Source organism: Procambarus clarkii, chromosome 33 (genome assembly GCF_040958095.1).
Source record: "Procambarus clarkii isolate CNS0578487 chromosome 33, FALCON_Pclarkii_2.0, whole genome shotgun sequence".
In the NCBI taxonomy this organism is placed as follows: Eukaryota; Metazoa; Arthropoda; class Malacostraca; order Decapoda; family Cambaridae; genus Procambarus; species Procambarus clarkii.
This window is the reverse complement of record NC_091182.1, coordinates 42234354-42250601: the sequence shown is the minus strand read 5'-3', so window position 1 is coordinate 42250601 and position 16248 is coordinate 42234354. Positions and strand designations below refer to the sequence as shown.

At 48.2% G+C, this 16248-nt stretch overlaps 1 protein-coding gene across 1 annotated transcript; it reads left to right on the top strand.

Annotated features, from left to right (window-relative positions):
- Window positions 1–2694: 2694 nt before the first annotated feature.
- LOC123765321 (uncharacterized) lies at window positions 2695–13523 on the top strand. Its single transcript, XM_069335450.1, has 4 exons — window positions 2695–2836; window positions 3121–3173; window positions 9728–11125; window positions 13452–13523. The coding sequence occupies exons 1-4, from the start codon at window positions 2695–2697 to the stop codon at window positions 13521–13523; spliced, it is 1665 nt and encodes a 554-aa protein (XP_069191551.1).
- Window positions 13524–16248: the final 2725 nt, after the last annotated feature.

Sequence of the window (16248 nt, the reverse complement as noted above, 5' to 3'; positions counted from 1 at the left end):
TACAAGTGTACCAAGTGCTCACCTACGTCAGGCTTAACTATGTATCAACACTTACCATGACACATGACACTGAGAAGGGCGGTGATACAGGCGGGAACAGGGAAGAGCGGACACAGATTCCCGCTCGTAATTCTGTGGCGCGGGTTCGATTCCCGCACCAGGCACAAACAAATGGGCAAAGTTTCTTTCACTCTGAATGCCCCTGTTACCTAGCAGTAAATAGGTACCTGGGAGTTAGTCAGCTGTCACGGGCTGCTTCCTGGGGTGTGTGAGTGTGTGGTGTGAAAAAAAACAGTAGTTAGTAAACAGTTGATTGACAGTTGAGAGGCGGGCCGAAAGAGCAAAGCTCAACCCCCGCAAACTCAACTAGGTGAACACAACTAGGTGAACACAACTAAGTGAACACAACTAGGTGAACACAACTAGGTGAACACAACTAGGTGAACACAACTAGGTGAACACAACTAGGTGAACACAACTAGGTGAACACAACTAGGTGAACACAACTAGGTGAACACAACTAGGTGAACACAGGTAACACCGCCTCACTCCAGATCACCTGCACCTGTTGCCTCGTCTTCCAGTCAACACTTTATAGTTAATGTCATTTTAAAAACGAAAACAAAATATAATTTCCTCACTGCTTATCTCCGTGTTATCTGAGTTAAATATCTTCAACGTGTTGTCTGGCACAGTTGCACACAGCGTCGTGAATTATGTATGAATCATGTATGAAGCGTTTGGACTGTGTTCGCTGATGGAATAAACTTTCATTCTTACGTTTTTTTTTTAATCCTTTACCGGTTTCGTACACTTAACTGATATATATTTAGATATCACTTTCCACAACCATGGTTACACAGCCCGCCAAACACACACCTATCTCAAGAAGATAACACCGAAACTACGACGTTGGTACAACGACTTGAGAATGGTCCAGGATGGACCGAAACGTCGTCGTCACTTCAACTTCTAGTGTGTGGTCTGGTCAACGTTGGTACAACATTCGAACAAGTTTTAACACCTAACCAGTTATAACAACCAATATAGCAAGTTGTAACAACGTTCTAATACGTCATAAGCACGCCCCATGACACTGAGAAGGTTGGGAGACATGACATCAGTTAAGCCAAGATGTAACAACTTTATTACAAGTTGTAACAAGCGGAAAATAGAGACAGTTACGGTTTGTGTTTCCAGGGAGGGGGGGGGGGTGTTAGTGTGTTAACCCACTCATTATGCAGGGGGCTGCTGCCTTAAGCTATTGTGCCTCGGGGAAATACACCGATAAAACTCTCTGAATTTGTTCTTTCTATAGCTCTGTTTACAGCTCTGTTTACAGCTCTGTTTACTTGCCAGAGTATCGGGGTCCTGAGAAAAACGTGCCGCCTCTGGCAAAGGTGCCAACTACACCAACGATACAATGATCTTTAACCTCGGTAACAGCCTTGTTTGTATGTCACCAGCGCTCATTAACAACAGGTAATCTTTGTAGAACTACACTACAAGCCGCAACCCAAGCCAAGCTTAACACACCACAACCTCAACCAAGATCAGGATTGGGGAGCCGAGCGGACAGCACGCTGGACTTGTGATCCTGGGTTCGATCCCAGGCGCCGGCGAGAAACAATGGGCAGAGTTTCTTTCACCCTATGCACCTGTTACCTAGCAGTAAAATAGGTACCTGGGTGTTAGTCAGCTGTCACGGGCTGCTTCCTGGGGGTGGAGGCCTGGTCGAGGACCGGGCCGCGGGGACACTAAAGCCCCGAAATCTTCTCAAGATAACCTCAAGAAGATTAACAATCCAATGAAATACAGAGTATTTCGGGATGGTAGAATGAGACATTGCCATGAATGGGAGTTGAAGAACATGGAATGAATGAAAATCAGTTTAAGATAGAAGAAATGACACAAAATATGTTATGAATAACGACATAAATGGAATAATAATTGATGGAAACGCATTCACATAATATCTTCACTTGTCTGGGTTACTAACGAAACACTCAGTCGTGTTCCATGTCCTCAGTTCTCAGACTCAAAGAGCGTTCAGTCGTTCCTTAAACATTTAGATATAATGAAATAATATAATGAAATAATATAATATATATAATAAAATATATAAAGTTTATATAATGAAAGTCCTAAATACTGCACTACACTACAAAAATATAGAGACTTAAAAATATTAATTGAAAGTGAGTCACAAGTCTCTGTTGACTTATGATCTCCGTCGTGGTGGGAGGATCGACTTGAGAACGGTCCAGGACGGACCGAAACGTCGTCGTCGTCCCTTCACCTTCTAGTGTGTGGTCTGGTCAACATGGTGGGAGGAGCTTGCGTGAAAGTTTCCTCCACTCTATGACTGCAGGAGTGGTGGTGGTGTTGGGAGACATGACACCTCAGTGACAAGACTTAGGAGTTGTTGTTGTTGTATTCTGATACAAGGGTGACGACTGAACGAGACGTGTTGTCCAATTAGACTTGTCATTATCTGTCTTTGACTGTCCGGTGGTTTAAGTTAATTGAACTCAAATGTATCATAATTTTCTTGGTTGACTGAGGATATTTAGCCAATGTTTTGGTTATTTAATATTTGTAGCGAGAGATCTCCTCCTCTCGCTGATATGTCCACGGGTATTGAAAGGTACTTTGAGGCTGATAAGTACTTGTTTGAAATTTAATTCTGGCACTATGATGTCTGAAAGAGTGAAGGAGATTATCTTCAATTGTCTGTCGAGCCTGGCAGTGGATGGAGAGTTGACTGGGATGTGTCGTGTGTTTGAGGTGTGTGTCGCCAGAGAGGTGGTGTCTCCCAGCCTCACTCTGGTCACTGGTATGTTTATTTTTCTGTTTTTGTGGCTGGAGTGTCTCTTAAGTTTCCCAGGTTGAGCTGCACCCAATTCATACGAATCTTGCTGAATCTCTATATCAACTCCATCATATTTCATAAGGGCTAACAACGAGTACATGTACTCCAGACTCTAGAGTACCTTCATGATAAGGCCTCACAGGGAGGCCTACAATATATTCCTCACAAGGAGGAATATACTCTAGACAGTAATATATCTATAAGAATAGTAATGGTTAAACTTTTAATTAATATTGTTTTCCTTGTAGAAACTCAGTTTTATCTGTTACAGACTCCTCGAACTATTAATGGTAACCTCAGAGTGAGTGAGTGAGTGAGTGAGTGAGTGAGTGAGTGGGTCGGTCGGATAGACGGACAGACAGACAGAAAGAGTTCTTGTTATCTAAGTACATTTAATAAATTCAGACGTCGCAAACCTCTTGCAATAAGTATTGTTCCATAACCTTGTGGGGGGGCGGAAGCGAGGCAGGCAGGACTCTTGCCTCGTACAGGACTGGAGGCAGGAGCCGCTGGGTGGAGGTGATCTGTATTATAACCAGGCGAGGCTCCGGCCTCTCTACCACCTCCAATTTCCTGCTCGATTTCCATTTCAAGCAGAGAAGGTCCGCCGATAAGGACCCTCCCAGACTTAACACAAACCAACTTTACTTTCTTCCATTTTGAGTTTTTGGTGGAGAGTTGATGCGTTCCTTCACATCAACAGCACTTCACATTGTATATTTTTCACAACTTCGATAATAAAATATGAGGATAGAATAGCGACTGGTTTAGAAAGATTGGGTCCTTCAACCAACGTTTAAAACGTCACCAACGTGTTTACAACGTTTCTTTGGACTAAAGATTAGTTTTACACTCGGTAAAATCGTCCGTAAATATACTATTTCTTTCGTGTAAATGTTGTTCGTGAGATTATTTGAGGTAACTGTTATGTGTGGGAGACGGAGACGCACTCTCCCCCACAACTGGTCGTGTTCCTAATCTGTTAATACCGAAAAAAAGTTCAGTTTGTTAAAATAAAAGTAGACATGGTAGTCACTCCGCCGTGAGATGCCGTATCATTTTCCTGTCCAAAATGAAATACAACTATCGGATAAAATAACTGTTATACCAACATACACACATACACACGCTACACATACACACGCTACACATACACACCCTACACATACACACGCTACACATACACTACGTATATTGAAAGTTTGTTTTATGTGATACATTACACGGCTTCCATTAAATATTTCTATACATAATCAGCCATTCATGGCAAGGGTTCCCCGTGGAAACTCTATACATATTTCCCATATACACATAGTACATATTCCTCATGTATAACTTGTGAATATGTGTCTGGCTGAGATACAGTGTGTGTGGGGGGGGGGGGCCCAACACCTGCTCCCTCCTGCTGGGGGCTGAGAGTGTGCTCTGAGAGCTTCAGTCTCTCCTCCTCAGGGGAACAACGTTGGCTCTAGATAGAAGTACTAATTTTCCTGGTCTCTGGTCCGCGCTCTATAAACTGCCATTATTTTTCTGGTTGGCGAGGGTCATCAGTGAAGCTTCTGATTCATGTAATTGGCGCCCGGCTGTTAGCTGATTACAAACTCTCCTGATTTCCTAATGACTATTAGTTTTTTTAATTTCGAAATGGAATGCATAATTTTCGAAGATACTTTATAGCAAATGCTCCGTTCTAAGCACCACTCGCCATTAAATTGCCTGACTAGATCATATCATTTAATTTTAGTTTTTCAGGATATATATATATATAATATATATATATCCTGATATAATATAATATATATATCTATATATATATATATATATATATATTATATATATATATATATATATATATATATATATATTATATATATATATATATATATATATATATATATATATATATATATATATATATATATATATATATATATATATATATAGACCACAAGGTCTTCTCTGAGTACTCTTTATTTTCTTCTCCGAGGCTATGGGTCCCTACACTTGCACCAGAGGTGGTACCCCCTCTAGGTAAAAAAAAAAATATATAATATAATATATATATATATATATATTTATAATATTTATAATAATAATATAATATATATAATATATTCTTGTAAACATATGTTAATGAATGTGAGCGAAAGGGTAAGATTAATGATTCTAACACGAATCTTCTCAATATTTCTTACGTTTTTCTACACTGTCGGGGGGTAATTGAAAAATGAACTCTCCAAAGTTCATTTTCACATTATTATTTATGGTCTGACGCCTAAAAGCGTTTCGCAAGAACTTCTCACATTTTCAAAGACAGGTTTACACACCATTTCATGCTTATATTCGTTTTGGGTGAGGTGATATGACACAAATGTTTTTGCGTGAGGTGACAAAAGACAGAACACGAATCACTGGGTATATTGCATATTTGCTGCTTCTATATTGGTATATATTGCTATATTGCTCCTGCTGCTTCTATGTTGGTTCAGGGTCTTGAAGTGGATAGAATATAATGTGTTAATTGGCTGTTGATTGCTGGTGTTGACTTTTTGATGTTTAGTGCCTCGCTGATGTCGAGTCTCCTGCTATCGCTGTATTTATCGATGTGATTTCTGTGTTACTTGTTAAGATTTTTCTGGTGATGGTCTGGTTGTGTGAGGAGATTATATGTTCCTTGATGGAGCCCTGTTGTTTGTGCATTGTTAATTGCCTAGAAAGAATCGTTGTTGTTTTGTCTATAGACTAAGATCTTTGAGGCTGACAGTCCCCAATATATAATATATTTATATATAATATAAAGAGTTCCATATTTATAATTTTTTATTTGTTCGGCATTGTAAGCCAGAAACCTATGGCTAGCCACACCCAACTTTTAACAGTAATTGGTGTTTGGTAAGTGCCCAACATAATCGGATCGAGATTGACACAAATGACACGAGTGCCACGTAACATGATGCAAAAAGCTACCCCCAGACGAATTTTGTGACACATTAACCGTGACGTTTATTACGCTCTGTTAATTACACATGGGACGGAGAGAGGGAGAGAATACGGGTCGGAGGTAGGCACAGTGTGGGAGAGAGAACAGGGGGGGATAGAGAGAATGGGGCTTAATAGAGGAGATGAAATGGGACGGAGAGAGGGAGAGAATACGGGTCGGAGGTAGGCACAGTGTGGGAGAGAGAACATGGGAGGGACAGAGAACGGGTTATCTTGAGGTTATCTTGAGATGATTTCGGGGCTTTTAGTGTCCCCGATGCCCGGTCCTCGACCAGGCCTCTACCCCCCAGGAAGCAGCCCGTGACAGCTGACTAACACCCAGGTACCTATTTTACTGCTAGGTAACAGGGGCATAGGGTGAAAGAAACTCTGCCCATTGTTTCTCGCCGGCGCCTGGGATCGAACCCAGGACCACAGGATCATAAGTCCAGCGTCCTGTCCGCTCGGCCGACCGGCTCTCCTCGGCTACGGGATGGAGGGATAGAGAGGGATTTTCCTATACTAAGGATTCTATTGGTGGAAGAGGTGGATTTGTCGCCAACTTTGGCTGTTGAGATTTGTCGCCAAATCTGTTTTGTATAATACAGCTTCCTGTTAACGGAGGGGAGCTTCCTGTTAACGGAGGGGAGCTTCCTGTTAACGGGAGGGGAGCTTCCTGTTAACGGAGGGGAGCTTCCTGTTAACGGAGGGGAGCTTCCTGTTAACGGGAGGGGCGCTTCCTGTTAACGGAGGGGAGCTTCCTGTTAACGGAGGGGAGCTTCCTGTTAACGGGAGGGGAGCTTCCTGTTAACGGGAGGGGCGCTTCCTGTTAACGGAGGGGAGCTTCCTGTTAACGGAGGGGAGCTTCCTGTTAACGGAGGGGAGCTTCCTGTTAACGGGAGGGGAGCTTCCTGTTAACGGGAGGGGCGCTTCCTGTTAAGGGGAGGGACGCTTCCTGTTAAGGGGAGGGACGCTTCCTGTTAACGGAGGGGAGCTTCCTGTTAACGGAGGAGAGCTTCCTGTTACGGGAGGGGCGCTTCCTGTTAAGGGGAGGGGCGCTTCCTGTTAAGGGGAGGGGCGCTTCCTGTTAAGGGGAGGGGCGCTTCCTGTTAAGGGGAGGGGCGCTTCCTGTTAACGGAGGGGAGCTTCCTGTTAACGGAGGGGAGCTTCCTGTTAACGGAGGGGAGCTTCCTGTTAACGGAGGGGAGCTTCCTGTTAACGGAGGGGAGCTTCCTGTTAACGGAGGGGAGCTTCCTGTTAACGGAGGGGAGCTTCCTGTTAACGGAGGGGAGCTTCCTGTTAACGGGAGGGGCGCTTCCTGTTAAGGGGAGGGGCGCTTCCTGTTAAGGGGAGGGGAGCTTTCTGTTAACGGAGGGGAGCTTCCTGTTAACGGAGGGGAGCTTCCTGTTAACGGAGGGGAGCTTCCTGTTAACGGAGGGGAGCTTCCTGTTAACGGAGGGGAGCTTCCTGTTAACGGGAGGAGAGCTTCCTGTTAACGGAGGGGAGCTTCCTGTTAACGGGAGGGGAGCTTCCTGTTAACGGGAGGGGAGCTTCCTGTTAACGGGAGGGGCGCTTCCTGTTAAGGGGAGGGGCGCTTCCTGTTAAGGGGAGGGGCGCTTCCTGTTAAGGGGAGGGGAGCTTCCTGTTAACGGGAGGGAAGCTTCCTGTTAACGGAGGGGAGCGTCCTGTTAACGGAACACCGCTGAGGGCCAGACTTGGGTGAGGTGCCACGGGCCAGCTCCTCCTCCCGCTCCCTAAGAAGAAAGTCTTAAAAGCTTCGTCTTCCAAGACTCGTCCATTAATTTTATCGGCCACTCTGGCCACACAAGTCTTCGGTAATAACACAAACAGGTTTTTGCTTTCCCTTAAATTTTGAGACGAACCATTCGTCCGTCGAAGCTCGTATATGTCACTGTGAAGCCTGCACAATATCCTGGTATATGTCATTATAGAAGGTGCACAATATCCTGGTATATGACATTATAGAAGGTGCACAATACCCTGGTATATGTCATTATAAAAGGTGCACAATATCCTGGTATATGTCATTATAAAAGGTGCACAATATGCTCGTATATGTCATTATAAAAGGTGCAAAATATGCTCGTGTATGTCATTATAAAAGGTGCACAATATGCTCGTATATGTCACTGTGAAGGCTGCACAATATGCTCAATATTTCTACCACTTTGTGTAAAATGAGAACAAAGATTTTCAACTTCTGTTAAAGAAATGTTAAATGGTTCTTTGATAATATTACCAAATTTTGGTTTCAGAAAATGTTTATAGATCGCCAGCCGCCCACACCAGGGACGAGTCTCTGTGGACACCAACACTTATATTTGTGTTATTTTTATGCGTTAATAACACTGCTGTGGTCCCCCAGGCTGGCCCCCACCCCGTGTACCGTGGTCCCCCAGGCTGCCCCCACCCCGTGTACTGTGGTCCCCCAGGCTTGCCCCCACCCCGTGTACTGTGGTCCCCCAGGCTGGCCCCCACCCCGTGTACTGTGGTCCCCCAGGCTGGCCCCCACCCGTGTACTGTGGTCCCCCAGGCTGGCCCCCACCCCGTGTACTGTGGTCCCCCAGGCTGGCCCCCACCCCGTGTACTGTGGTCCCCCAGGCTGGCCCCCACCCCGTGTACTGTGGTCCCCCAGGCTGGCCCCCACCCCGTGTACTGTGGTCCCCCAGGCTGGCCCCCACCCCGTGTACTGTGGTCCCCCAGGCTGGCCACCACCCCGTGTACTGCTGTCTGCTGTGGTCCACCAGGCTGGCCCCCACCCCGTGTACTGCTGTCTGCTGTGGTCCACCAGGCTGGCCCCCACCCCGTGTACTGCTGTGGTCCCTCAGGCTGGCCCCCAGGCTGGCCGCCAGGGGATGCACATCCCGTGCTGGGGGCGGGTCGGGCCAGGTGAAGACTCACAATGTGTCAGGTAACGAGGAAAGTGTAAGAGATCACCCGCTAAATTCCAGAGTGCAATTTGGCTGTTTAATTATCGTAAAGTTTCTGGCCCTAACAAGCTCTTCACCAATTCTTCCCCCACCACCCCCTCCCACCCCTCCCCCTGTGCCCCCACCAGTCCCCCCCGCCACCAGTCTCCACTAACAAGTGGCAGGAGATTCTACCCAACTGGTGCCGCTGTTCACCCTCTTACACACAGATTGGTGATCTGTGGAACAGATTACCAGCTTCAGTAATGGACATGGGGTCACTGCATGCCTTCGCTGTTAAGCTTCCTCCTATGGACCAATTGGAGCTGCCTCTAATGGGCCAATTGGAGCTCTGTTGCATGGGCCTACTGACCTGCCGTTACCAACTGCTTATTAACAGTAGTTCCTACCTCACTCTTAGTTTTAGAAGCAGCTATGACAGGTAAAACACAACGGAAGACTTTATATTAGAGAGTTTTAAAGGCGGAGTCCTGGAGCTTAAGCTCTGTCCTGCAAAGTATGTTAGGTAAGAGCAGTTACGGCGCCACTGTTGCAGGACAGTGATATCCTTCTGCGGTACAGGGAGCCGGTCGGCCAAGCGGACAGCACGCTGGACTTGTGATCCTGTGGTCCTGGGTTCGATCCTAGGCGCCGGCGAGAAACAATGGGCATAGTTTCTTTCACCCTATGCCCTTGGTACCTAGCAGTAAAATAGGTACCTGGGTGTTAGTCAGCTGTCACGGGCTGCTTCCTGGGGGGGTGGAGGCCTGGTCGAGGACCGGGCCGCGGGGACACTAAATCCCCGAAATCATCTCGAGATAACCTCAAAGTACACTGAATCGTCTTAATTTTAACGACATTGATAATTCCCACACCAACAACTGGACGACCCGTCGAGCCTGCACTGGTGAAGAGGTCAGCCTACTGAGGTCGTACCGTCCTACAGCCCTCGACCACAACGACCCACCGTCCAGCAGCCCTCGACCACGACGACCCACCGTCCTGCAGCCCTCGACCACGACGACCCACCGTCCTGCAGCCCTCGACCACAACGACCCACCGTCCTGCAGCCCTCGACCACAATGACCCACCGTCCTGCAGCCCTCGACCACAACGACCCACCGTCCTGCAGCCCTCGACCACAACGACCCACCGTCCTGCAGCCCTCGACCACAACGACCCACCGTCCTGCAGCCCTCGACCACAACGACCCACCGTCCTGCAGCCCTCGACCACAACGACCCACCGTCCTGCAGCCCTCGACCACAACGACCCACCGTCCTGCAGCCCTCGACCACAACGACCCACCGTCCTGCAGCCCTCGACCACAACGACCCACCGTCCTGCAGCCCTCGACCACAACGACCCACCGTCCTACAGCCCTCGACCACAACGACCCACCGTCCTGCAGCCCTCGACCACAACGACCCACCGTCCTGCAGCCCTCGACACACAACGACCCACCGTCCTGCAGCCCTCGACCACAACGACCCACCGTCCTGCAGCCCTCGACCACAACGACCCACCGTCCTGTAGCCCTCGACCACAACGACCCACCGTCCTGCAGCCCCTCGACCACAACGACCCACCGTCCTGCAGCCCTCGACCACAACGACCCACCGTCCTGCAGCCCTCGACCACGACGACCCACCGTCCTGCAGCCCTCGACCACAACGACCCACCGTCCTGCAGCCCTCGACCACGACGACCCACCGTCCTGCAGCCCTCGACCACAACGACCCACCGTCCTGTAGCCCTCGACCACAACGACCCACCGTCCTGCAGCCCCTCGACCACAACGACCCACCGTCCTGCAGCCCTCGACCACAACGACCCACCGGCCTGCAGCCCTCGACCACGACGACCCACCGTCCTGCAGCCCTCGACCACAACGACCCACCGTCCTGCAGCCCTCGACCACGACGACCCACCGTCCTGCAGCCCTCGACCACAACGACCCACCGTCCTGCAGCCCTCGACCACAACGACCCACCGTCCTGCAGCCCTCGACCACAACGACCCACCGTCCTGCAGCCCTCGACCACAACGACCCACCGTCCTACAGCCCTCGACCACAACGACCCACCGTCCTGCAGCCCTCGACCACAACGACCCACCGTCCTGCAGCCCTCGACCACAACGACCCACCGTCCTGCAGCCCTCGACCACAACGACCCACCGTCCTGCAGCCCTCGACCACAACGACCCACCGTCCTACAGCCCTCGACCACGACGACCCACCGTCCTACAGCCCTCGACCACGACGACCCACCGTCCTATACATCTAATTCTTTCTTGTATTGAACATAAAGACACTATTCCTCTTCGTCCTCTTGCAGGTTCCGTCCGCTGCGAGAACACCTGGTGGTGTTCCGTCCGCTGCGAGAACACCTGGTGGTGTTCCGTCCGCTGTGAGAACACCTGGTGGTGTTCCGTCCGCTGCGAGAACACCTGGTGGTGTTCCGTCCGCTGTGAGAACACCTGGTCGTGTTCCGTCCGCTGCGAGAACACCTGGTGGTGTTCCGTCCGCTGTGAGAACACCTGGTCGTGTTCCGTCCGCTGCGAGAACACCTGGTGGTGTTCCGTCCGCTGTGAGAACACCTGGTCGTGTTCCGTCCGCTGTGAGAACACCTGGTGGTGTTCCGTCCGCTGCGAGAACACCTGGTGGTGTTCCGTCCGCTGTGAGAACACCTGGTGGTGTTCCGTCCGCTGTGAGAACACCTGGTGGTGTTCCGTCCGCTGCGAGAACACCTGGTGGTGTTCCGTCCGCTGCGAGAACACCTGGTGGTGTTCCGTCCGCTGTGAGAACACCTGGTGGTGTTCCGTCCGCTGCGAGAACACCTGGTGGTGTTCCGTCAGCTGCGAGAACACCTGGTGGTGTTCCGTCCGCTGCGAGAACACCTGGTGGTGTTCCGTCAGCTGCGAGAACACCTGGTGGTGTTCCGTCAGCTGCGAGAACACCTGGTGGTGTTCCGTCCGCTGCGAGAACACCTGGTGGTGTTCCGTCAGCTGCGAGAACACCTGGTGGTGTTCCGTCCGCTGCGAGAACACCTGGTGGTGTTCCGTCAGCTGCGAGAACACCTGGTGGTGTTCCGTCCGCTGCGAGAACACCTGGTGGTGTTCCGTCAGCTGCGAGAACACCTGGTGGTGTTCCGTCCGCTGCGAGAACACCTGGTGGTGTTCCGTCAGCTGCGAGAACACCTGGTCGTGTTCCGTCCGCTGCGAGAACACCTGGTCGTGTTCCACAGGTTCAGTAACCCACCGGCACCGTCGCAGCTCCTCGGGGGCAAGAAGGACATGTAAATATCCAATGTGTATTAAAAGTTTCTTTTTCCAACGATTCTCTGGAAAATGAGACGATAATGTGGTGTAAGAGAGTGTGGTTATGGGGCGAGGAGTGCCGCACGCGCGTGTAGGCACCACGCCCACACCAGACGGGTACGGTGTCTTCGCACGCACCTCTTGTAACACACGCACAGACAGACAGACACACACACACACGCACAGACACACACACACACACACACACACACACACACACACACACACACACACACACACACACACACACACAGTCTAGTTCAGATAAGGGGGGGGGGGGTAAGGGGTACTGAAATAGACTTCACAATCCCATATTTGAACTTTTTTTTTTATTAACACATTTAGGTACATCTGCATTTGTGCACCTGCCGTAGACAATATGAAGGGGAGTAGAGTGTGTCAAAAAGCTAGCTACGTGATGCTAAAATCTCCATCACACAGGATGGTTAGTCATACAGAGGCATGTGATCAGTAGTCTGCTCTGACAGACTCTGGGTGCATTTTGAGGATATCATCAACACAAGAGTGAATAAGATAGCAGTGATACTAAAAGTCCCCATCTCGCAGGATGGTTAGTCATACAGGGCCATATGTTCAGTAGCCTGCACTGGCAAATTTTGGGTATACTGTGAGGATATCTTCAAAAACACGAGAGTGAATAAAGTAATTGCAAAGCTCCAGGTACCTCATGCCAACGGGTCTGAAAGGTCTAATAACTGGGCATTCAGTTGATGTAGTGCGGGAGATCGTGCCGTAGTTCCTGCTCACAGAGTTTGCAACTGGAGTGCTCCGGATTGGGAGACCCGTCACCTGTAGCCACCTGCCACAGGTAACGGTAACCCAACCTGATCCTGGCAACCACTGTGTCGCACCTCAATATTGCTTCAAGGAACTAACTCCACGGACAACACAACCCACGGTTTATTTACTGAAGCCTTCAACACTAATGAATTAGAATAAGTGAATTTTTAATAATTTTAATACTTATTAATTATTTTTTTATATAATTAATACAATAAATATTATTTAAGTATTTAATATGTTATTTCTATATTAAATTAATATATATTTTATTAAGATTAATAAAATTTTACTAATAATTAGCTTCCCCATTTCCTCCCTCTCCACGTCAGTCTCACCTTCCCTATGTGTATGTCACATTAATCCCCACTGTCCTCCCGCCGTTCACCCGCACTTTACCCAGCTTGGCAGCCTCTCAAGTACCCTGCCCATAAAGCCAGATGCACCATTTTGCATAATCTAGCTTCAATCCTGGCGATTTCCTGGCACTAAAGCTGGTATATTTTCTAACACTTTTTCTTTATAATGATTTTCGCTTGAATTTATAGGATTCTGGTGAGACTACTTGTCTCCCGGAAGCCAGAAATCTTGCTGAAGTGGGCCAAGTATCATCACTTTAAATAAAGGGTTTTCAATTTGCATAACATTTATTTTTTCTACGAGATATTTATTGAGTATTTAAAGTTTGTTTTGTTTCAAAATCATGTAGATGATATTGAAACACATGTGCAGAATGACTCATCTATTCAGAATGTAACACATGTGCAATGTGTTACATTCTGATAGATGAGTCAACAGTGCTTGCACGTCAACAAAATAATAAATCGACAGCCTGGAAAAGCACCATAAAAGTGTAACAAAACAGATCATCATTTGTTCTCAACATAACAAAAGAACACATGTTCAAACGAAACAGCAGAAATATCATTGGCCCATACGAGGCAGCTCTTATTTCTCTCCACCTAAACTAATTCATATATATGTCTAACCTACGTTCGAAACAATCCAGCGCTCCCACTGTTATGTTACCCGGTAATTTATTCCACAAGTCAACAAACCTGTTTGCAAGTCAGTATTTACCCAGGTCTTTCTTGAATCTAAACGTATCCAACTTTCAATATTTGATTCGTATTCTATTTTATTTTGATATATTTAATACTTTATTTATATGCCCTTTATTATACCCCGCTTTGTACACTCACACACATCATGTCAATACTAAAGGCTGACTTACTTTACTTCCGGCAGAGTCCATAGGTCTGTAAATATTAATTAATTGATTTAGTTAGTACCAAATATTAACACAAGTTGCAGACGAGGAGTCACAATAACGTGGCTGAAATATATTGACCAGACCACACACTAGAAAGTGAAGGGACGACGACGTCTCGGTCCGTCCTGGACCATTCTCAAGTCGATTGTGTGACGACTTGACTTAAGAATGGTCCAGGACGGACCGAAACGTCGTCGTCCCTTCACTTTCTAGTGTATAGTCTGGTCAACATTAACACAAGTTGTACGTGGGTTTAGACTCTTGACTGACTCTTGACTGCGGCTCCTAGGCGTGCTGGAGCTGGTCCGTCCGTCGTGTCCCCTCACAAGTCACTCACCACAAGAGTGTCAACAAGTACAGGGCGGCGCGCGCCCGTCTCTGAACTCAGTAGAAACTTTCCTATTCATGGTATTGTTATTCTGTCATTTCCAGACATTTTACCTTCCGCTTGAGCGCTCTCAAGCTGCTGGTAATGGCTTGTGCTCGAGCGGATAATAAGGCTTTAGGAGTATCTTTAAAGGCTGATGTATGATGTTACTAATGACGTCCTCGCTCTGTGTCTGAAGGACTTTCTCAAACATCACAGCACATATAACATCAAAATATATTTTATGCGTAAAGCTATCTAATTTAGTCATGTCTTCGGCGATGTTTGTATAAACATTTTATTGCTGTCAGTTTATATGAAGCGTCGGCCGGTCTACCCAGGCCCGCTTATCCGGCCGGCCGGTCTACCCAGGCCCGCTTATCCGGCCGGCCGGCTATAGCGTCCTAACTACGCGGATAAAAGAAACACATCTGGTATTCGAGGCCGACATGAACAAGCTCATGCATACTAAATGTGGGTACACGTGTTGTCCTCTGGTGCTACAGCTGCTCTCTGTGGCCCCTGGCTGTGGTCCCTGGGTGTGGCCCCTGGCTGGTTGAGGTCCCTGGGTGGTTGTGGTCCCTGGCTGGTTGTGGTCCCTGGCTGGTTGTGGTCCCTGGCTGGTTGTGGTCCCTGGTTGTGGTCCCTGGTTGTGGCCCCTGGCTGGTTGTGGCCCCTGGTTGTGGCCTCCTGGCTGGTTGTGGCCCCTGGTTGTGGTCCCTGGCTGGTTGTGGCCCCTGGTTGTGGCCCCCTGGCTGGTTGTGACCCCTGGCTGGTTGTAGTCCCTGGTTGTGGTCCCTGGCTGGTTGTGGTCCCTGGCTGGTTGTGGTCCCTGGTTGTGGTCCCTGGCTGGTTGTGGTCCCCTGGCTGGTTGTCGACAACCGCACGTCCTCTTGCCTAGTTAGACCAATTACCCATCTTGCCATATTAACGACCCTTGTGTTTACATGGGAGGGAAATGTTTACATGGGAGGGAGGCGGCGACACCCCCCAGTGTAGCTACACACCATCCAGCAGTGTGTAGTATATTCACTAACATTATACACTCGCCCAGCTGCATAATATTAGTGAATAATTAACAATAAATCTAATTTTTAAACTACAAGTTTAACTCTGTCTCTCCCATCTGTCTCTCCCATCATGGAGGCAGTCTTCCTACTGGTATATGTTATCTTGAGTTGATTTCGGGGCTTTAGTGTCCCCGCGGCCCGGTCCTCGACCAGGCCTCCACCCCCAGGAAGCAGCCCGTGACAGCTGACTAACACCCAGGTACCTATTTACTACTAGGTAACAGGGGCAGAGGGTGAAAGAAACTTAAAGCACAGTAAGAGTTTCGACCGGTAAGTTATCATACATATCTCGCTACATAACATAATACCACATATTTCTGTTAGATAATATACTTGTATTATACTTGTATACTGTTAGATAATATACTCTATAGCCTCTGGCGCACGCCTGAGACCTTCATCTGCTAGTTAGTTCCAGATTATGCAAACAATCTTAGATTGTTCTTAATTACTTAGCTCTTGCCTCTATGTTGCCACCAAGTTCCGTTTTATTCTAAGTCATAGTTTATAGACGGGTATGTTGCCTTCAGAACACCGGAGGAACACCAGGAGAACACCGAGAACACCAGGAGAACACCTTGAAAACACCGAGAGAACACCGAGAACACCTGAAGAACGTGGGAGCCACACAGCCG

Excerpts from the sequence above, each read along its gene's own strand:
- LOC123765321 (XM_069335450.1), top strand. The coding sequence starts at position 2,695 with ATGATGTCTGAAAGAGTGAAGGAGATTATCTTCAATTGTCTGTCGAGC. Across the intron at positions 3,174-9,727 it reads CTATTAATGGTAACCTCAGA|CCCTCGACCACAACGACCCA; the intron begins GTGAGTGAGTGA and ends ACCGTCCTACAG. Across the intron at positions 11,126-13,451 it reads TTCGTCCTCTTGCAGGTTCC|GATTCTGGTGAGACTACTTG; the intron begins GTCCGCTGCGAG and ends TTGAATTTATAG.